General features: G+C 40.6%; 1 protein-coding gene across 1 annotated transcript in view; it reads right to left on the minus strand.

Annotated features, from left to right (window-relative positions):
- The window catches only part of KIF16B (kinesin family member 16B), a 244,576-nt gene that overhangs the window by 51,175 nt on the left and 171,196 nt on the right, over positions 1-22,205 (minus strand). Inside the window, exon 22 of the mRNA XM_012640496.1 lies at positions 11,715-11,804. Coding sequence (XP_012495950.1) covers positions 11,715-11,804 — 90 coding nt within the window. The remainder of the gene's footprint in view (positions 1-11,714; positions 11,805-22,205) is intronic.

The following is a 22,205-nucleotide window of genomic DNA, read 5'->3' on the forward strand; positions in this document are numbered from 1 at the left end:
CCACTCGCTCTCCAGGCTTCTTCCCTGCTGGTATGAACAAGCTACTGTTAAGACGACAAAACTGTGTCAACAGTTTAGGTGCATAAACTTTGATTAACTGTACTGCTTCTTGTTTGAGATATAATAAACTGAACTTTTGTTTCAAAATCAGACATTTCATATTTAATGACCTAATATATCTTGTGGTAGAGAAACTGTAATTTGAAGTTCAGCAATTTCCTTAGTTTTACTCCATTTTCTTTCACTTCTGTTAAATTCAAGTAAAATTAATGTTTGTACTTAAAAACAGCGTATCTAGAACAAATACGTTTTAAAGTTATTTCACTCCATTCCCCTATTATTCTCTCATTTTAATTCCTTTTTTGTCAATCTACATATTTATCCTTTTATCTGTCCCTATTCATTTAGATACTTAAAACAATGTTCATTAAATGGTAACATTAATTATATTTATAGAATGAATTTGGGTAATCTGTTGCCTTTTTCTTGTATTTCCTTGTATTATGAGAAATTTTCATAAATGAGCATGCATCATTTTTATAGAAACAGTAAAAAAGTGATTATTCTTTTTACAAATTTAATGGAACAGTTAAATTAACACCATATGTCTTTTTCTTTTAATAACCTAAGATTTGGGACAATCAGATTTCAAGTCGCAGCTCAGCAAATAGCTGGCTGTATAATCTTGAGCAATGACTAAAAAATCTCTAGTTCCTAGTTTCATCATCTGTTAAAATGAAGGAATTGAACTGAGATGTTTAAGTTTCCTTTCAGCTCTGAAGTTCTATAACAGATACTGATGATTAAAATCTCTCCACACTGAGTTAGAAGTAACACTTCAGATGCTACTTAGATATTTTGCCTATTATCTAGGTTATATTGCTTTTGAGGAGGTACCTTACTTCCTGTAAAATCTTCATAGCATTCTCATTTGAAGTAAGGCTCAGATGTGTAAAGGGAAAATGGAGCCTGATGTAATAATGAAATATGTTACTTTTTAAGAGGTTACAGAACAGAAAAAGGACAGACACAAACGGGAATGCAGTATTCATGAGAAAACCCTTAAAATGGCATCTTTTCCTGCTACAGCCATTATCCTTATAGCAGGAGTGGGAAATGATGCAAAGACATTTGAGCTGTTATAGGAAAATTGTGTATTAAAGTTAAAAATGATGACTGAAGTCAAATAAATTGGATATTTGTGGAGATATGATAGGCCTAGAGAATGCCAAAAGAAAGTTTAACAACAGCTCTATGGCCTACTTTGTATAATTATGAAATTTGATTATGCACAGTAAAACACAGGAAACAAACGAGGATCAAAATAGCACATTTCTTTGGCCTAAGAAAAACATAATGATAAGCTTGTTTGGCAAGTCAGGAAATAAAATATATTTTAAAGACAAAAGGATTGAAATAAAAGTCACTAGAAAAATGAAATCAATCATTCTGAGGCCTACTGATTTCCAATGAAATTTCTCTTTCCCTTTTTTATTGCATGTGACATCTAAAAACTCAAGTAATTAGCTTTATTTTGAATGTTCGACCAACAAGCCTCTAATTTTCAGGTTGAAAAATAGATCTAAATGAAGAATTTTCAACAGAGTAAGATAAGACAATTAGTAGTTATTTAAAAATAGCATAGCCATTTTATACAATTATTTGTGAGTCCCTGGTTTGGAAAAATGGAAGCATTGTGTACCACCCATGTAGCTACCAATTTAGCTAGCTATGTATACACATGTATATTAGAAATATAGTCAGCATTCTCTCTGTTGATACCGTAGTATTTCTTAATGATCCCAGACAGAGCGAAATTTTGAACTACAAGTTGATTTTTCTCTTTCTGATTCCCAATGAACTGACACAGCCCAATTTTCTTCTAAGAGTCATCAAGCTCAAATCCTGCCTTCAATGTTTATTACATTATAATAAGATAGGTCAGCCAGTTTGCTGCCATTAAGAAGACAAATTAAATGTAATAGAAAAGTTTGCTTTTATTAAAAGCTTTTCTCTTTTGGCCAAGTTCACTTTGTAGTTTAGCCAGACCCTGTATTAAGTGTAGGTGGTCTTGGAGGCAACAGACACAGCACAGGCTGTTTTGATAAATGGCATCGTTATTACTTTATATATAAATAATGGCAGCTCTAAAATATAGAAAATTAAAATGGGTAATAAAAAGCCTTGCCTATCTTTTAAGATTTTTAACAATTAAGCAGCTACAACTGGATTATAAATCACTAAAAGAACTAAGAACTAATAAAGTCTTTACTAATAAAAGGAAAAATTTTTCTGTTAACACGTGATAAAAATGTACTTTGTCTTCATTCCTCATTTATTAGTCATCTTCTTTACTTCTGTGATACTTGTCTACCTAACTAGTACCCAATTTTTACACATTACAGGGAAAAATTCGACACAGCACTCTAATTGGTCAAATCTGCTATAACCTGTCTTTTGCAAGTAGATGCACCTACACGGTAACTGGCAGCCTTTGAAACATTTGCACCCTGTAGGTTTGTGGCTGTAAATTTCAGCCACTCCAGCTTTTGAGAAATGCAAATAATGAACACTCATCAAAAGGCTGCCATAATTCTCACAGCTGACTAGATGGAAGCAGTTCTGACTACTCAAAATTAATAGCAGCTCCCAAGGCCTTCTAAGAACAGCTGTCACTGAGAAATATACTCACAAACAAATAAGCAATTCTCTTCCAAGTTTGATTTGTTAGAGGCATAAAGCATCAACTCTTTAGGACAACCTAGTTGGATTATTAAGGGAGTAATGAGCTACCTTTAGACCTTTGATAGGGTAAGTTGAGTCCATACTACACAGTATTTATGAGCAACTAGCCCAGAGCCTGGCACATACTGGAGCCTCATGAAACATCAGCTGAATGAAGGAGTGAGGCAGAATTCTTCGCTAGTGGTCCTTGTAGAGCAGCCAGTGATTATAATTAGGACATATCACTATCAGAAATTGCTGTCCTGTTGTCACTGAAGTGCTAAAACGTGGAATCATCCTAGGTATAAACTCATACTTGGAAACGGAGTTAGGATTGCACCAAGTTCCAGTTACATTTGGTATAAAGACTAACTTTTCCATGTAAAGTCTCACTTTTCCCAAAGCCTAGTGTCAATTTCATTCAGGCATGAGCCAGTGAGCACAGATTTGAGGACATTCATGGATGCTGCAACAATTTTTGAAAGTGAGAAATACTACAGATCTGTGAATGTTAAATATTGCATTTTTAAGAATAAATATGCAGCTGAACTAACTCAAATGTGTACATTTTCTATCTCTTAAGATGCTAATTATCTCTTTAAGGAACTGAGACATGAGAGAAACCTGTCATTGTAATGATATTCAATAGAAGGAACCCAATTTATAGTTATCTAGTTACCATCCATGGAGACTTGCTATGCAACAGATTTTTAGAGGGAACCGATTTTCTTATCTTTGATCTCATGTGGGGCATTCTGCAAATTTCCCCTTTCCGAATTAACATGGTCATGGAGAGGGAGGCTCAGAGAGAGAACACAGGACCAGGAATCAGGAGACATGAACCTTGCTCCATCTATAAGTCTTGATGTGACATGGAACAAAATTCTCTCTAGGAACTTGATTTCTCATTTCTAAACTGAAAAACTAGACTACTAATTGTTAAGGTGCCTTGGAGTGCTGACATTTCATAATGTGCCAACAGTTCCAAGCTCACTGCTATGGAAGCTTCCTTGTTTGCTGCAGAGGGAAGCAGGATACGAGCCCATGTCTTTGGTGATCAAAGAGACAACAATATTTCTTCTTCATTGTCCAGGTTTGAACTAATCTGTCATTAATTTTGACAAGATTATTTGTCACTGGAAATCACCTTTTAGATGTGGTGATCTATACTAATGAAAAGCAACTAATGTTCCCAGTATACAAGAAAAAGAAAGGATGGGCAGCACCTTAATCAGTGGTCTGGAGGGCATCACTTGCAAGATGTTTTTTCCCAACTACGCACCCCTGGGCCCCATGTCAGATTTACTGGATCAAAAATTGCTAGTTTGGGGCCTGGGTCTACACATTTTGGAAAAGCTGCCCAGGTAATTCAGATGCTCACTGCCCTCCACCCACCCTTGAGAGCAGTGATTTAAATGCTGTTTATCTACCAGGTGAAGAGAATGTGTGATGCAAACCACACAGTGAAATACCTGGGCCTCTGATAACGTACGAGGTCAGGAAGCTGGCAGTATTCTATTTTTGCCTGCATAGCTGTTTGATGTTTAAAAATTCAAGGAGGCTGAGGGCTTGGTGCAGCTGAATTTATCTAAGGCTTACTGGATACTCCCTGTGGCTACGGTTGGAAGCATCATAATTTGGGTGGTGAGTTTATCTGCAATTTTTACATTAATCTTGAAATGCTGGTTATGAAACTGTTATAATGCATTTCAATAATGGATGGCAAATAGCTGTCCAAGACAAATACAAGGCCAATTGCTAGTTTCTTTTCTTTTCTTTCTTTGGTGTTGCTTGGAAAATAAAGAATGTGAGAAATGGTTCTTTCGGCACAAACTGAAAGTCTGTATACAAATTAAATAACCTATTGCCTAATCATTTTCTTCCTTCCCACTGGTATTTACTGGGCACTAGGAGAATGCCAGATGTGAGACAGAACAATTGCTCTAACACAGCAATCTTCCATTCTTACCCAAAGGCTCTCAAAACGTGTTTCTCCCTCAGCTTTGCAGGGATAAGGGAGCCCTCTTAGGGATGTGGCTGATTGAGGCTGATTGTGTTTGACACTCGGGGACTCTAATGACTCACTGTGGTAACTCAGTTATGATGCAGACAGGCTACACAGACTATTCCATGTAACTTACACTCTCACAATGCACAGGCATTAAAAGTTCCCTTAGCATTTGTTTTGATTCTACATTTTAACATACAAAATGTCTCATTTTTGTGGTTCATTTTCTTGCCTCTAAGGCAGACCAACACAAACCTGCTTCAGAATCACTCCTAGCCAAGAGCATTATGAGAAGGCTCTCAATGATCAATTCCAATGCTTAATTGCTTTTACTGTGAGATGTCTGCCCGGAGAGGTAAGGTGCCTGTCTTAGTCCATTCCGGTTACTATAACAAAATACCTTAGGCTGGGTGATTTATAAAAAGCAGAAATTGACTGCCCACAGTTCTGAAGGCTGGGAAGGCCAAAATCAAAGTGAAAGTAGATTCAGTATCAGCTGAGGTATGCTCACGGATGGCACTTTGTGTCCTCACACGGTGGAAGGTGGGGGCAAGATCCCTTAGGCTTCTTTTATAAGAGCACTAATCCCATTTATCGGGGCTCTGCCCTCATGATCTAGTCACTTCCTAAAGGTCCCATCTTTAATACCAACAAATTAGAGAGTAAGTTTCAATATATGAATTTTGGAGGGACACATTCAGTCCATAGCGGTGCTAGTTGGCTCTAGCATTCGGAAGGGAGGACTCCTTGTTAAATGTATTAAATGTGTTAAATGTAAATAAAGTCCTTTAAACAATCAGACAGGGGTTGGCATCTCTGAACCTGCTAGAAGCAGCAGCTCTCAGTGAGCCTCTGCCCTTTCAGCCCCATGTCACACTACTTCATTAAACACATGCAGACCCCACTAGACCAGTCATCCAAAAAGTGAGGGGGGTATACAAGGTCTTCACTATTCACTCTAATGGATGAAAGAAGATACGGTTTTCAAAGTTTTTCTTTAGCTTCTTGATGAGCTATGTTTCTGTCTTGAGGGACTCTAAGACTGTAATTTGGATCCACAAGTAAGCTTCATGGACACCAGACAGAAACAGTAACTCTACCTCCTCTTCAGAAATAAAAAGAGAACAGGGCTTTGTTTCTGAGAACATAACCTGATTGATATTTAAAAGGCTTACGCTGATTTTAAGAGAGTCAAAAAATACATGGTTCTCATACAGAAAAAGAGCACTGCAAAAATGATTTACATGATAAAATTTCAAAGATGCTGTCTAGCAGATGCTACGTAATAGTTCATAAATGCTTTCAATAACACATTGTATCTGAGGCTTTCACAATCTTTTACAAACTAGCTGTGGCATTATCATTCTACAAATGTGGAATTGGAAAACACAGGGTTTAATCTGATTAAGATTCCATACAAGGTCAACGAAGGGGAGAGGAAAATGAAAGCCAGGAGGAGCTATTATCCTGCGTAACACATGTCAATAGATCAAGAGGACAAATTAATTCAAAACAAAAGGGAAAACCTATTTGGCATCCAGAAGAAACTGCTAAGATTAAAGAAAATGAATAAATAAAAATAAAACAACAGTTTAAAAAACCCTGAATAATGCAGTACCTCCCGTCAGAAGAGCTCAGCCCACTCAGTGAATCTGAAAACAGAACAGGCATAACATTTGCATGTAATCAAAGATTGTGCGCAGCTAATCTGCTCGTCTTCAGTATTACAGAGGGCAAAAAAATTAGTTTTTTTACAATTCATAAAATTTGTCACCATACAATAATTAATGGATTACATTTTCTTTGGTTTCTGCTTTTCCTCTGCCCTCAACCCCCACCTCTCCAGAGTTTTATAGAACCCAGTGGCTTCTTGTCCTTTCGATTCCTAAGTTCATTTTGCTTGTAATTTTCTTCAGGGACATATCTTATATCTAATAATCAACAACTCCTTACTACTTTAATTGGTTCACCACCCAAGTGTATATAAAGTATCCCCACGGGGTCTGCAGTTGACCAGCACATCATTCTCCTTAAGAACACACTACAGTAAATAATTACCCAAATGACTGTGAGCAAACAGGGCGATTAGAAGACTTAGCTGAAAGATGGTTAAGGTTTTTTTTTTTTTTTTTTTTTTGAGACAGAGTCTCACTGTGTTGCCCAGGCTAGAGTGCCGTGGCATCATCCTAGCTCACAGCAACCTCAAACTCCTGGGCTTAAGCGATCCTCTGCCTCAGCCTCCCGAGTAGCTGGGACTACAGGCATGTGCCACCATGCCCGGCTAATTTTTTTTTTCTATGTATTTTTAGTTGTCCGATTAATTTCTTTGTATTTTTAGTAGAGATGGGGTCTCGCTCTTGCTCAGGCTGGTTTCGAACTCCTGAGCTCAAACAATTCGCCCGCCTCGGCCTCCCAGAGTGCTAGGATTACAGGCGTGAGCCACCTCGCCTGGCCGGTTAAGGAATTCTTAACACCTTCTCGCTAGGGTGATGGCCTTCAGGGCTCTTAGCCTACTCAACTTTCAGTGTATTCTTTCCTGATCTTGGTTTTTCATAAATTAGGTCTTTAAGAACATTTGAGCAATTACCAAATTTCTTCACGTGAACCAGAAGACATGTAGATATGTTCAAGAATGTTCACAGAGCAAATGTTCACAACAGCAAAAATTTGGAAACTATCCAAATGTCCATCAACAGGATTCTGGAAACCTAATAAGGTGATGTGCCAACTTTGTTACTAGGCAGCATTGCCCATGATAGCACTGCTCATGCCACTGATACAGTGCTTCTGGACAGGGGAATGGCAGCCATCTGGTGGGAAGCCATAGCTTTAGGCTTCTCCAAGGGAGGTGACTGGTAACTCAGTATGTCCCTTGTAGGGACTCTGGAAATTCTGCCTATGGAGTTGTTACAAGAGATAATGGCTCCCTTGTGGCACAGGATTCTAGGCCAGGGCTGTTCTTGCACCTGCCTATGTGGGTCCCATCTCTGTGCACCTAAGCTATCAGCGGGAAGACCTGAGGCAAAGAGAACGGCTCTCGGACAGCTGAGTGGATGGCTGCAGAGATTGCTGGGAGGCCCTCTCCAAGCCTCTGCCCTGCCGGCAAGTAGTGGTTCCTGACCTGAATCCTCCCCAGGCAACCTGATCCTGAGTATAGGTCACGGGAGTTGTGTGAGTCTGAATGCAGAGTTGGACCCAAGGAGACCTCCTGGTGGGCACTGCAAATAGTTAGCTCTGGGGGTCAGATTAAGGAAAACTTTCACATTCCATGTATGTGTCTTTGAACGATGTCAATCTTTTACCATGACTATGTCATTTATTATTGGGGAAAAAGAAAAGATTAGTGAAAGAAAAGAAAAAGAAATCTCTGTGAAGAGAACTATTACATCAAATTGTTCTAACAGTATATTCCCCAAGAGAACATGGCTAAACTCCAGAGGAAATGTGAATACAAGGATGTAATTTTAGACATATTTCCAAAAGATCACAGGCTATAACTAAAACTGAAGTTTTGAGGTGACAAGAGAGTCTCTATTTTGGTAAGCACATTAAAAATTCTTTATGTTTTGAATGCCAGTGTGCTTTTCAATATTTTTCAACTTGATTAAAATTCTGGAGCCTTGTACGACTTGGTAAATTTAATATATGTCATTTAAAAAATATATTATCATCAAACGTTTTGTTACCATTGCAATTAACAGAGCAAGAATCGCTTTCTACTTCCATAGAAATAATGAGCCCGATCTGGTGAAAGAGTGAGGAAAATAAAACGTGTTCCCACTTGGCTATGAGACACTCATCCTTCAGAGGAAATTTTCAGGATCCTTCTACATCAACTCTTAGGCTTTCCTGAAAAAGTTATGTCTTGAACAAGTCGAGTGATTTCTAGGATGCTGTCAGGCCAAAAAGATCACTTGGAGGACGCTGATTACTTCAAGAAGATTAACGTCATATGCAGAGATAGTAATAACATGAGCACTAACGAAAGCAATAGTAATTGACAAATACCTAATAAACACTGGTCTCAAGTGCCAACAAACGCTCAGCAAATAAGATAATGTGACGTTGACTGGCACAAAAGAAAAACCAACTTCATAACAAAAACAGACAGTTGATATTCAACTTGATATTTAAGCTTCATCTTGAAAATGTTAAATGGATAATGCTGTTCTCTTATGGTTGCAGTGAGATTTATCTAGATATAGAGTAACAGGATACTGTGTTTTGAGAGATAATTTTCCCCCATTTTTATACTACTGTTGGCTCAGAAATAGGAAGTAGAGTGAAACTGCCTGGGTTTCTACACTGGCTTCTGCTCACCAGTCGTGTGACACCAGGAAAGTTATTCCTGTCTCTCATTCCAGTATGTGCATCTGTAAAAGGAGGGCGGTAACAGTCCCTGCACTTCCTGTCGGGAGAAACACGTGAGAGGCACAGTCCAGCACCTGGCGCATGCTAAGTGCTGTGTACATGGTAAGGAAATCGGTCAGAGTTGTGGTTACGGAAACACACGCTGACACTGGAATCACTTCTCAGGGTTTATGACTGGGATAGCTTACCTTTCAACAGGTGGCGTCTCTTTTAGAAGCTTAACACATGGTTTCAAATGACTACTCACAAGATCTGTCCTCTTTCAAATACACGCACACATGTGTCTGTGGGTTCTCTCTCATAACTGATATTTTTTTGTCCTTAATGAGAGAGTAATTTATAAGTCTCAAAATTGAACTCAACATAGAAAAAGCAATTTCCACCATTCTTGGTCATCATTTAGATCCTGAGTTTGTCATCTATGAATATAATAGTCTGAATACTGAAACTTAGCTAGACATTAAAATGGAAATACAGCCTTTTTCTTAATTATTGTGACAGAAATCGAAGGATTTTTCTTCATTATTCTTCATCCAAACAATGGCTTGTATTTCTAAGGGAAGGTTCACAATATCTTTCTTCCTTAAACTCTAAGCTTCTAACCTTCATCTCTTTTGATATTTCCAATTGGGAGTTTAAAAGCATCCTCAAATTTAGTATGTCCTAAATAGAATTCTGGATTTGAGCTCTCCACCAACCCAATAATCCATACTCCATATGGCCATTAAAACAGATTTTTAAAAGCATAAATTGGATCACTTTATTACCTTGTTTAATACTGCACCGTGGCTTCTCACACACTAAGAATATAGCTCAAAGCCTCATATGATCAGGTAATACCTGAATGCTTTACTGTAACACCTGAGTACAGTCCACATCACCAGGGGAATTCAGTGACACTAATAAAACATGCAAAATTTGTACATTAAAATACTGATATAGTAATTTATAACCAAGCAGTTAATGAACTGCAAAGCTCACTCTGAACACAAGCATTCTGTACATTTAATATGTACACAATACTTCTACTTTTTATTGTCAATATTGATTTGGGATAAGAAGGGTAAATTATGGAAACAAACTTAATAACTTGATTGTGATGCAATTACTTCTGGAACTGAAGCCTCTTGGGAAGAATGAACTATAATTCATACTTGAAGTTTCTTCAATTTTTAATAGAATACTAGTATAATAGCTTAATAATAGAATTTCAGAGAGAGCTTAATTCTCCCTGGGATCAAGATTCTTCTGTATATGAAGGAACTATTTCATTTACAAAAAGTTATTTCCCTTTGTATTGTATACCAGGTAAGAAAAAGGGTAGAAGGACAGGAATGTTAGGGAAACATTTCTTTATTTAATGTGAACCAAATTAGGGAACTAAATTTCTAACTGAAATATTTTTTAGGATGTCTTAAGAAACCGTAAAAACAGTGTTGAAAAGCAATACTTAGTGAAAGCAGGCTAATTAGACAGTGACTAATGATTGATATGCACTCAGTTCAACCCAAAATTCCCAAAAAGCTGTATCTATGCAAGGCTTCCTTTACTTGAGGTAAAATCATCATGATCATTTGGAAAATACATTCATTCTAGGAATACTTTTCTTGCTTAAAATTATTTTAAAAATCAGTCTTTTTCCAAAAAGGAAAAGATTACTAATGTATCAGTACACCCTGGATATCTGATCCGATGCATGAAATGCTTTCTTGCTACTGGATAACTGTATATTTATAATCCTAGCTCCCTCATCATGTTAGGTGGCAAAATAACTCTTATGACTTGACTTCTCATTAAGTGGAAGTCTAAGCACTAACGCAGTCTTTTCTAGAAGAAAAAAGGAAAAATCTAGACTGAGAAATTTATTACTACTTTATTTTAATAGGTCTTATATTTGAGAAGTTATAAATTGATTAAAATATTACTCAATCATAAGAAACGACAGTGATCTAGCACCTCTTATACTTTCCTGGATTAAACTTAAGCCCATTATCCAAAGTGGGGCATCACAAGAGCAGAAAAACGGGATCCATTTGTACTCACCATCAAATTGGTATTAACTAATCAACACATAAATGCACATATAAGAATAACATCTATTGGATGTTGGGCAGGGGGGAGGGGAGGAGGGGACAGGTATTTGTATACACAAGGAGTGCAATGCGCACCACCCGAAGGATGGACATATTTGAAACACGGACTGGGGGCAGGGGGGACCAAGGGCAACATACGTAACCTAAACATCTGTACCCCCATAATATGCTGAAATAAAAGAAAAAGAAAAAAAAATATTTATTTAAAATTAATCACGAAATGTATGAAAAGGATGGAGTTCATTTACGGGTCATTATACTATCACTTTCAAAATCTCGTGTTCAGAAAATGTTTAAACTGTGTAGAATAGAAATGGAACAAAGGACAAAAATTAAAAATCTACCTTTGCCAGATGAGAAATTGAAATAAAACTTGGTGACACTTAGAAGCTAATATTGAGAAAGACAGAGAGAGAGCGCAAGAGCGCACGCACGCGAGATGACATTGCTAATGCAATCAGCTCACTTACTTTATAAAATGAATGTTCTTAATTGGAGATAATAATTTCATAACTTACCTCCGCATACTTTAACTTCAATGTTTTATGCATTTCTCGAAAGCGACTGTAACGCCTGAACACAGTCCATGTCTCATCTAGGACAGTAATCTATTAACCAGGAAAATCAAAATGAATCAGCATTAATTAGAAGAAAAAGTGACTAAAATTTTTAAAAAAATAATTTAAAAATTAAATTAACAAAAAGTAATTAGCATGTAAAATTTCTCCAGAAGTGAAAGCATTCATCTAGCTGTATAAGACTTATAAATAATAATTGCATTCTACTTAAACATGCAGCTTTGGTTCGCTCCCAAATCTTGTTATAAAAACATCATGTGCCTATGTAGTGTGAGGGTCAGATGGTCACCTCTTAGTCAGTTATAAAAACTGTCCCTGAGCCCTTCACTCAGGTTGTAGAAAGGAAATCCCACAGGATAACTTTTTTGTGACAGTGATACACCCATACAAAATGTCAGGTGTAGGTCACCAGACACTATGGTGGACAGGAGGGGAAAAAAAAAAAAAAGGAGGGAGAAGGGGAGGGCAAGGAGGGGGAGAGAAGGAGTGGGGAAGGGGAAATAACAAAAGAAAGAAAAAGGAAGGGAAAAAACCTTACTGCACCTTAGAGATTGTTAGTATAAAAACACAACATATTTTGCTTTTCTTTAGAGAATTATCAATCCAGTCCTTAACAGGCTGAGCGGATGAAACTGCTGCACATCAGCTCTCAAACGTCACAGTGACAAGGAGAGGCTGGTGGACCACATCAGCCTTTACGATGGTAAAGCACAGGCTAATGAGTCTTGAATTCCTATTTCCACTTCCCACTTTTCTTCTGAGCTCCAGACCCATCCATGTACCCAACTTGGAGAATTCTTTCTTTAGATGTCACACAGGAGCCTCCAATTCTACTTGTCTAAAACCGTCCTTGACATAGTATCTCCAGGCTCAACCCTGGTGCTCTTCACCACAAAACATTCCAAAGCCACCTACCACAGGATGCCAGTCAGAAATGCTGAGGTCCCCGACCTCCCTTGTTTTAACATCCCCACATTGAAATAAGCCGAGGTCTTGCTTCTTTCACCTCCCCAGCATCTGTTGGAGCTTTATCCTTCCACCCCTTGCCATCAGCACCATCTGACCCTAAGGTCTCATGTGGACCTGTGACAGCCTCACCCAACTTTCTAAACCCACATCTGCCCCTCCAGTCCCTTCTCTGCCGGACTGACGGGGGATCTTTTTAAAAGTAAAACCTGATCATTTGATTTGGGAGGTGTCCCTCTCCTCCTTAAGGACAGCATCACGCTGCTCCCAGAAAAAGACCTACATTTTTGACCCAGCACCCATAGCCTGCCCCTGCCAGGTGTCTTCACTCCTGCTGTGCTCCCTGAAGGCATGTGCTTTGTCCCACCTCGGGGACTCTGAACGGGCCATGCCCCTATTGGGGAATCTCATCCTGCACCTTTCCAAGCACAGTAATTCAGCCTGATCCCCCTGCAAAGAAATCATGGGCAGGAGAGCAGAAGCACTGTGGGAGAACAGCCAGGTGGGCAGCTTCGTAAGGAGGGAATCTTGATCTCCTGGCCCCAAGCAATCCCCCACCACAGCCTCTCAAAGTGCTGGGATTACAGGCGTGAGCCACAGCGCCCAGCCTCAGGAGTGAGTCTTGAGTCCCAGCCATTCTCTGGTTCATACATTCCCCAAAGTGGCAAATGAGATTATTCGGGGTGTACAGGGATGCACATTTTAAAAGTTCCATCATTCTGGTTCTGTATTCATTTCTGACAATAACTTTTTAATTGTGGCGGGTTTCTTCTTATGAGTTTCCTTGAAAAAGATATTTCCGTAAGAAAACAAAGGTGAGTGTATTTACAGAAAATCATTAAGTAAGCAATAGCATAGGTGCTCTGCAGCTGCGGTAAGTTTCCAAAGCTGGTGTGCAAGTCACTGGAGCTTGGGAAACAGCTCCTGGCCGTGAAGCTGCTGGCCTTCCTCTCCCATTCTCTCCTCCTCAGTGACCCCACTGAGGCACCATGAACATTGCCAGTACAACGGACAAGGATGTGGAGGCTTCTGGCGGCTGACAGCACAGCAGTACACAGCCTGGGTGGGTCATACACCAGGTATAAAAGAAAGAACCGGAATGGGACTGGGCCTTTTTGCCCTCCCATGTGGCACAATGCTGCCTGTGTGCCAGAAAAGCCCAGAAAGTTAATGGAGCCACACCGCAACCTGGGAGGAGCAAGAGGCAGGATGTCTCATAGGCGAGAGAGGGCTATATTCAGACTTTGGATTCCACAGAAAGCCACCACAAGAAGCCTAGGTTTCCCACTTCCCTTAGACTTCAATGCCCCTGGCTCTCCTTCCTTCCCCAGAACTCCTTCCACTGGACCTCCTGGGCTCATGGTCAGAGTCCCCTAGATCTTTGGGCTCTTCCAGGAACTCCCCTCTCGTCTTTGCCTAACTGAAAGCTGGCTCTCCCCTAGGGAACTGCTTCCCTGGCAGCCCTCGAAAGTAGGTGCTCTTTTCTCCCCACACTCTTCGTCCTACTGTGCCAAGGGGTGGGTGGTAGATATTCTTGTTCTTCAATCCAACCTCCAAACCACTGCTCCTCTAACCTTTCTAAAACCCCTCCTCTGCAGAGCTCATGCCTTCAGATCCATCCTGCCGTCCTGCCCATCCTTCTTGCAGGCAGCTATTTACGCTGTCACTTCCCCAGTTCCTGGGTTCTGCTCAATGCCACCTGTTCCAGCCCTACAGATCTCCTGCACGATTCTTGGTAATCTCACTAACCACACAGGTGATCCTCTGAACATCTAGCCTCTGGTATCCCTTCACATCTGCTCTACTGTCTTCCTCACTCAACTTGGAAACTACAGGAAGTCATCATAAGCACACAACGTCAAGTCTCTCTGTCCCACTCCTGAAATTCCCTGGACAAAAATAAACCACACCCTTGTGAAAACCATCTTGCTGCTCACCCCCTGCCTGCACCTGCCCAGCAGACGGTGGCTGAAGAGGATCACACAACCGAATGGAACGGTCTCATTTTAAAGTCACAATCACCGCCGTCATGTCAGCTTCTGATGACACCTGCCAGTCACGCCACGGTTTCCAATTCCATGTACTCTTCCCTTCTCTTAGAAAACCATTTGCTCCTCTTTCTCCTCAAGCCTTCATCATCATTTCCTGTCCTCACTGCAGCTGATAATCATAATTCCTATTTCACTGAGGAAACAGAAGCAACCAAAGAACGTTTCTGCAAGCACCCTTAGCAGGTCTCCTCACCAGCAGCACCTGTTCAGTACCCTAGCTTTTCTCTTGGTGCCAGGCCTGAGATGGATCAGTGCCCCTGGTTCAGGCCAAACCCTCTGGGACACTGGATTCCAACCCCTTTTGCTTTCTGCAAGAAAAGAGACACTACAATTAACAATCTTATTTTCTCTCTCTGCCCCAACACACGCCCCTCTCTGACGTTATTCCCAAGGGCATCTAAGCAAGCTATCATTTCTCTTAAACTCCCACCTTGACCTCCCTTTCCCTTCCAGTTACCACCCATTTCTGTCCTTTCCATTAAAACAAAACTCCTCAAAAAAGTTTTTTCTGATGTCACCAATTTCTTTCTTCCCATTATCCCTCTAATCCCTTCCAATCTACTCACCATTCCACCCAAACTACTCTGACCTATACTCTTACCAAGGTTATCAATGACCTCTGCATTGCTAGATCCACTGGTTACTTCCTAGCGTTGACTGTACTTGATCCCCGGGAAGGATCTGACATAGCTCTCGGATAGTAGGTCCTCCTGACATCTTTTCCATTGGCTTGCAGGTTACTACACTCTCTTACCTTAGTTTTCTTTGCTGGGATTTCTCCTCATCTCCCTGACCTCTAAACATCAAGGTGCCCCAGGGCTTCATCCCTGAATATGTTTTATTTTCCACCTGTACTCAATGCTTTGATGATTTCATCCCATCTCACAGCTTAAATTTACATGCTGATCACTCCCAGGATGCTCATACCTCTCCCCTGCACCCAGACTCGTAAATCCTACTTCCTACTTGGATGTCTGACATGCATCCCAAACGTAACATGCTACATTTAGCAAACTTAATCTCATCAAACCCACTCCCTTTCCCCATCTCAGTAAATGATGATGTCATTCTTCTACTTGTTCAATCCAAAAACTTTGGCATCATCTTCCTCCTTCTCTTTCACACCTCACATCCAAGCAGCTGGCAAATCTTTTCTGCCAAACCTCCAGAGTAGAATGAGAATCTGACCACTTCTCACTGTCCCCACTGTTAACACTCTGGCCCAGCACCGGCATCTCTTGCTTGGATTGTTTTGCACAGCCCCCCGGTCAGCCTTTTTGCTTATGTTCTTGTCCCCCTTCACACTTTTCCCTTCATTCTTTTCTCAACATGGGAGCCAAAGTGACCTTGCTAAAAATTAAGCCAGGTGGGGCCGCTTCTTTGCTCGAATGGGACACCCTCCCAAGTGTCCCATCTCACTTGGGGTACAAGTTCAGGTTCTTCCGCTGACCTACAAGTATCTCTACACGCCATCTCTGCCCTGGCCTCATCTCCAGCCACTCTGTCCCTCACTCAGTCTGGTTTCCTTGCTTATCCAGCATACACCAAACATGTGACACAGCAAGTGTGGTCTCGGGGACTTTGTATGTGCTTTTTCCTGTTTCTGGAATGTTCTTTTCCCACATGACTAGGTCCCTCCCTTCCTCCCTCCCTTCTTTCCTACCCTCTTTGCTCGAAAGTCACTTAGTGATGCCTTCTTTGGATATCCAGTGTAAAATGGCATCCCCTTTCCCCATTCAACACTACTTACTCTTCTTCCCTAATTTAGTTGTATACTGAGCACTTCTGATGACCTAACGTGGTCTAGATTTACTAATGTATGTGGTTTCTTGTCTGTCTGCCCCACTAGAACATAAGCTCTAGGAGAGCTGAGATTTTTGCCTCTTGGTTACTGGACCTTAGAAGAGTGACACACCACGGTGATTTTAAGTGAAACAACATATAACGAAACCAATTTTTTCTTATCAATGCTATAACAACATGGTGTTGAATGAAACGATGTTATTTGAGGACCTGCTGTGCACTGCATCACCTAGAGTCACAGTTTCCAAGAACTTATCAATGATGTTAAGTAAGGACTTACTGTGTACTTTTGAACTGGGCCCAATGAGGTCAGTAAAGCTATCAGAGGTACCTTTGTCTGTGTGTTACCCTGCTGACTCCAGGAGTCCTGTCATTAATGGAGAGGGAAGTGACTCTTTGGAACCATTAACACTGTGTAGCTATGTGGGTGAGATTTCAGAATGTGTCTTTTTAACAAGTTCCCAAGCGAAGGTGATGCTGTTGGTTTAGAAAGTAAACTGAAATGCCGAGGGTAAGTTCTAAAAAATGTTGAACAATGAAGATCTTTATTGGCATATTCTGGCTAGTGATTTTTTTTTTTTGGCCTCATCTCTTACTTGATATTTTTATATACTCACATACAGATCTCAGTGACTTCTACCCTCAGTATTTCAGTTTACTGTCTAAATCAATGATTCTCCAAGTGGGATGCCTGACCAACAGCATCACCGTCACTTGAGAACTTGTTAGAAAGGCATATTCTGAAGTCTCACCCACAGTTACTGAATCATAAACCATGGGGTGGGGGATGGGGCCCAATAATCTGTGTTTTAACAAATGCTCCAGGTGTTTAACCTTCTGACGCAGGTTAAGGTCTGAGCAGCCTTGCTGCAAACCACTGGTAGTGCTGCTGCTCCAAAAATCAGGTATTATTCCACTGCCCTCCCCGGCCCAAACCTTTAGCATGGCATTTAGTGCCTTTCCCAGGCTAACCCCACGCTACCACTGCTCACTCCAGCCTCCAGTTAACCAAAAATCTCACACTCCAGACAACTCGTCAGTACAGAAATACTACATATTTATGGGTCTTCCGAAGGGCCTTTTGAATGGCCTCTTCAGCCACACACCCCTTTCTGCAACTGGAGAGTTGCTGCTCAGCCCCCACGGTGGCAATGCAAACCACGGCTCCTCCCTGGGCAGCACCCCCTCTCCAACTCCTTCCTCCCTGAAAGAATCTCTTATTCCCTCCCCTCCACGATTCCTTAGCACTTAGTTCACACCATGATCAGAGCACACATCACAGGATATTAATTACACAATTAATGTTGCACTAATTAATTTATAGAACATTAATTATATGTCTCTCTACCCCATAAGATTTTAAGCCTTTAAGGGTATCTGCCTTTGATAGTAATTGGGGTGGAGGCGGGTGGACTCTCCTTGTGGAGATAAACATTTATTGAGCTCCTACTGCATGTCTGGTACCATGTCAGATGCTGGTAGTTTTCTGAGAGATGCACTTAAGATTATTTTGCTTTTCTAGTTAGCTAAGAATTTGGGATTGGCCCGGATTGGTCAAAATGGACAACAAGGCCTACTGGAGTCTTGGTAGCAGTTATTCTTTTCTGGAGTCTCACTGAATCAAAGATTGTTTGAATTAGTCATAATAATATAACCTTTTTAAAAAACAACTACACTGAGAAGATGGTGTATTCTCAATATATTTGTAACACGAGTTTACGGTGAGGCATAAGAGAGATTTCCACATTCTTCACCCTTGAGATTCACCAGAATTGAGGTTAAATACAGGGATTAGAAAGGCTCAACCTTCCCACTTTATACATAATACATTAAAATCCCCCCTTGTCTATCAACATGTAAACAAGAAAAGGACAACGATGACAAAGAATGAAGAACATCGGCAACCAACCCAGCAGTGGTGGGCAAGGAAACCGCACATGCGATCGCTCTACAGCAAAATGATCAAATCCCTTCTCTCTAACAGAAAGACACCACGCCTAGAGCTGAGCATCTATTTGTGAGAAGTTTGGTGAAAAACCACCACAGAAAGGCAAAACATATATTACAACTGGGTATGAAACAGGGAGCTGATGCAGAGAGAAGGGACAGAAGATCAGTACGACAAATAACTCAGACCAAAACACTCAATTATTTTCTTTAATATTGAGAATGCAAGGCATCATTACCGCCTATCTTTGAAGAGCAAATTCATTACTTCTCTCTCTCTGAATGGTCTTGCTGATACAAATTCATCTTTTCTGGGCCATAAAATGATCAAGCACTTCTTAAACACCATAAACATGTCCTTGAGATGGACTGTGTTTACTCATAAACAATTCTCAATTGAGTGCTTTCCAAAAATTTATGTTATGTACATATTTTGCTGGTTTAAAGATTGTTAATTTTAAGATCTGTTGTCAGTATATATTTGGTTGTGTGTATCTATCTGTGTAAGGAGGAGAATCAACAGTTTTTCATTCAGAGAAAAATACTTCAACTGGCCCCCATTTAAGCAGTTACTTCTCTTCAATAATACTTATTTTTTAACATTTAGGGGAGCTACCTCAATTATATATTAAAAAATCACTGCATTAGCAATGGTTTAGAGGAAATGGTTTAATTATCTAACATATGCTAAAAATAGTTTTGTCAGGTTTTTGTAAAATAAAGTCTTATGCAGCAATGTAACTATGAACATGTTTGAAGAAACAGGAAATATATTCCAAATGTATGTATACTAAATGTATAGTAATAAGCATTAATGCATAAGGTTTAATTAAAATCTCCTTACACATTATAGAAATGAAAATTAATACATATTATCCAAGCTGTTGGTTCCCAAAGTGGAAGAGGCAAGATGATCCATGGGGTGTGCAAAGAAACTACTAGAATTTCTATTTCTTTTTCTCTTATTCTTTTTATATCTCCACTTCTGAAAGTGTTATAATAAGTTATAAATGTTATAATAAAAATAAGCATAGTGAGGAAATGTTATGCTTTCTAAATAAATAAAAATAGATATATTGGGTGTGCCTGCTCAATAACTTTTTAACCGATAGGCATGAGTGATTAAAAACATTTAGGCACCTCTACTCTAAGCTGTGGCTGGTGGTGGAAGATGAAGGAAGGAAAACAGGAAGGTCCCACTGTTGCATGACGGCAGAATCTAATGCATTAACTGATTCAACTCAATCCTTTATGCCGCCACTATCAACAAGTTTGAGAGAACATGAAATATATTTCAAATGCATGAATCTGTGTAGCAACAGACATTAGTGCATTAGATTTAATTAAAATCTCTCACATGACTGTTGCAAATGGAATTAAGCCAGAGATGGTAAAAGAAGCCAACACCCCATTAATCACAGCAATATCCCATAGAGATCACAGCCTGCTATCCGATTACTCCTTGTCCTGATCCACCTCTGCCATCATCGAATGCTTCTGAGAACAGACAGCACCAGTGCTTTCTGATTCCCGATAGGCATGTGCACCCCACGAGTGCCGAATCTGCTTGGCTGTCTTCACTGTGACCTCTCCCTGGTCTCCTACCTCATCTTTTTTCTCCTCACTCGCTCGCACACAGGCTGGATTCTAGGTGCCACTGGGGGACCAGCACCTCAAAGTCTCTGGCTCCCGAGACCTTCTGGTGGGGCCGATGAGAATAACCCCCCAAATCAGGCAGCCTGTGGGGTCAGCTCTCTCTCCTTTGTGCCGTCCAGCACTACGAAGACAGCCCCCAAGGACGGCAACATGTTCACGTGACACAGATGCTATTTTAGCTCAGCAGTCACTCCCACTTGGAAATCCTTCCCAAGTACATTCTCTGTGATGAATGTTTCAAAGCGTTCTAGATTTTCCATCCTCACAGACAATGATCTTGGGTTACTGAGATGATTAGGGTCACCCAAGATCAACTCCCTAAGTATCCTTTCAGCATATCTGAAAATGATGCTGTTGTTACATTCATTCTCCTCCCTTTGAGACCTCTTCATCTTCACTCTATTTTCCTTATTCGCTTCTACTTGACAGGAGAGCCCCTCTGTGAGGTTAACCTCAAACTGAACTACTTCCTATTATCAACTCATCACTTCAGTGTTCCTGTTGCCTAGAATGTCTCCTCTCTCATCTCCACTCACTGAAATCCACCCATCGTTCCCAAGCAAACAAAAACATAAGTCCACCTGGAAGTCCTCCTGCTTCCCCCCATGAGCCTCTGCTCTGGGCTGCTCGATTTTTCGGATTTCTCTTCCCCCACTTAGTAGTCCCTTGAATATGTGAACTGCTTATTCATCTTTTCTGTTCCTCAGTATGCTTCTAGTATGGTCTTTTCTTTAAAAAAAAAATTTATATTACAGATACCAAATAAATATTTGTTAAATAATAAAAGAATGAATAATGGAGATGGTGGAGCTCAGAGCCTCTTTTCAATGAACACTTTCCTACTACCTTTTCTATCGTGAACTGTGGGCAGCAGGATGACCTGCATTGTAGTCCCTTTCTGACTTATCTGTAACTGTTCAAACTTGTTAGAAAGTAGGCATTAGAGGAGATGAGGAAGAGGGAAAATTGTAAGGCAAAGAAAGAAAAAATGCCATTTATCAAATTCCTTTTGGAGACAGCACTGATTTCGAAGACACACTGGGAAAAGCAATTTGGGGGTATGTAGGTACGCAGCTGCTAAAAGATACACTGAAAAACAAAAGGTGGTCTCTAAATTGCCTGTAAGATGGTGGGTCCTATTAACCCAAGAGTCCCTTGTTTCTGAATGTCAGGGTCATTTGGGTACGCAGGTGGGGATAAAGGGTGAGCATGTGGGCTGGAGCTGAGTTTCCTGCCTTAAAAAAGGGGTGATAGTTGGAGCTCCCTGGAATACTGAGGGAGAAGAAATGGAAAGGCTGGTGTTTTAGGGAGAACACAATTGTCTCATGGAGTATTTAAGGGTACCTGCTCTGAGGCGCACAATGTACCCTCTTAGGGGAACTTCAGGAACATTTGCATGCCTCTCTTTCTGGGGAACCCAAGAGAGGGTGGAGCTCTGCAGCCAGGTGGGCACAAAGGAAGAGACTGTGTCAGCAGCCGTCCAGGGACACTAAAGGCAAGGGAACAGCTGCCATCTGGCCCATGTCCACAACTGTGTAAGGAGTTCCTAAACCAAGCAGGCGTCCCCACTGTATTGCAGTGGGCCCTGCGAACTAGCAGCTCAGCCAACTGCAGAAATTCTGTCTCAACAGCAGCTGAAGGAAGAAGCTGGGCGTCAGGGGAGGAGCCTGGTCCTAAACACAGTGCACTGTGCAAGGAAAGAGGAAACTAATGCCAGTCCTAGATCTGCCCCTGTCTGTTGGTAACACGGATGGGAAGTGTATGGAGCTTGGAGAATGAAGATTCCTGAAAGTAGGAGACCCATGCAAGTAAGATTCTACAGCCATATTATCCACAAAAATCCGAGACATCCTTCTTTGCAAGTGTACCACTAACAAGTACAGAAAGTGCCTCAAGGTCTTGGGCTTGAGAACCTGGTCTGAATCTGGTGTGCAATGAAGAAATGAGCCCATTAATCAACTACCAAATTACACTCATACTCTAGGTAACTACCGAGTGGAGCTAAATC

Source organism: Propithecus coquereli, unplaced genomic scaffold, assembly GCF_000956105.1.
Source record: "Propithecus coquereli isolate 6110/MARCELLA unplaced genomic scaffold, Pcoq_1.0 Scaffold153, whole genome shotgun sequence".
In the NCBI taxonomy this organism is placed as follows: domain Eukaryota; kingdom Metazoa; phylum Chordata; class Mammalia; order Primates; family Indriidae; genus Propithecus; species Propithecus coquereli.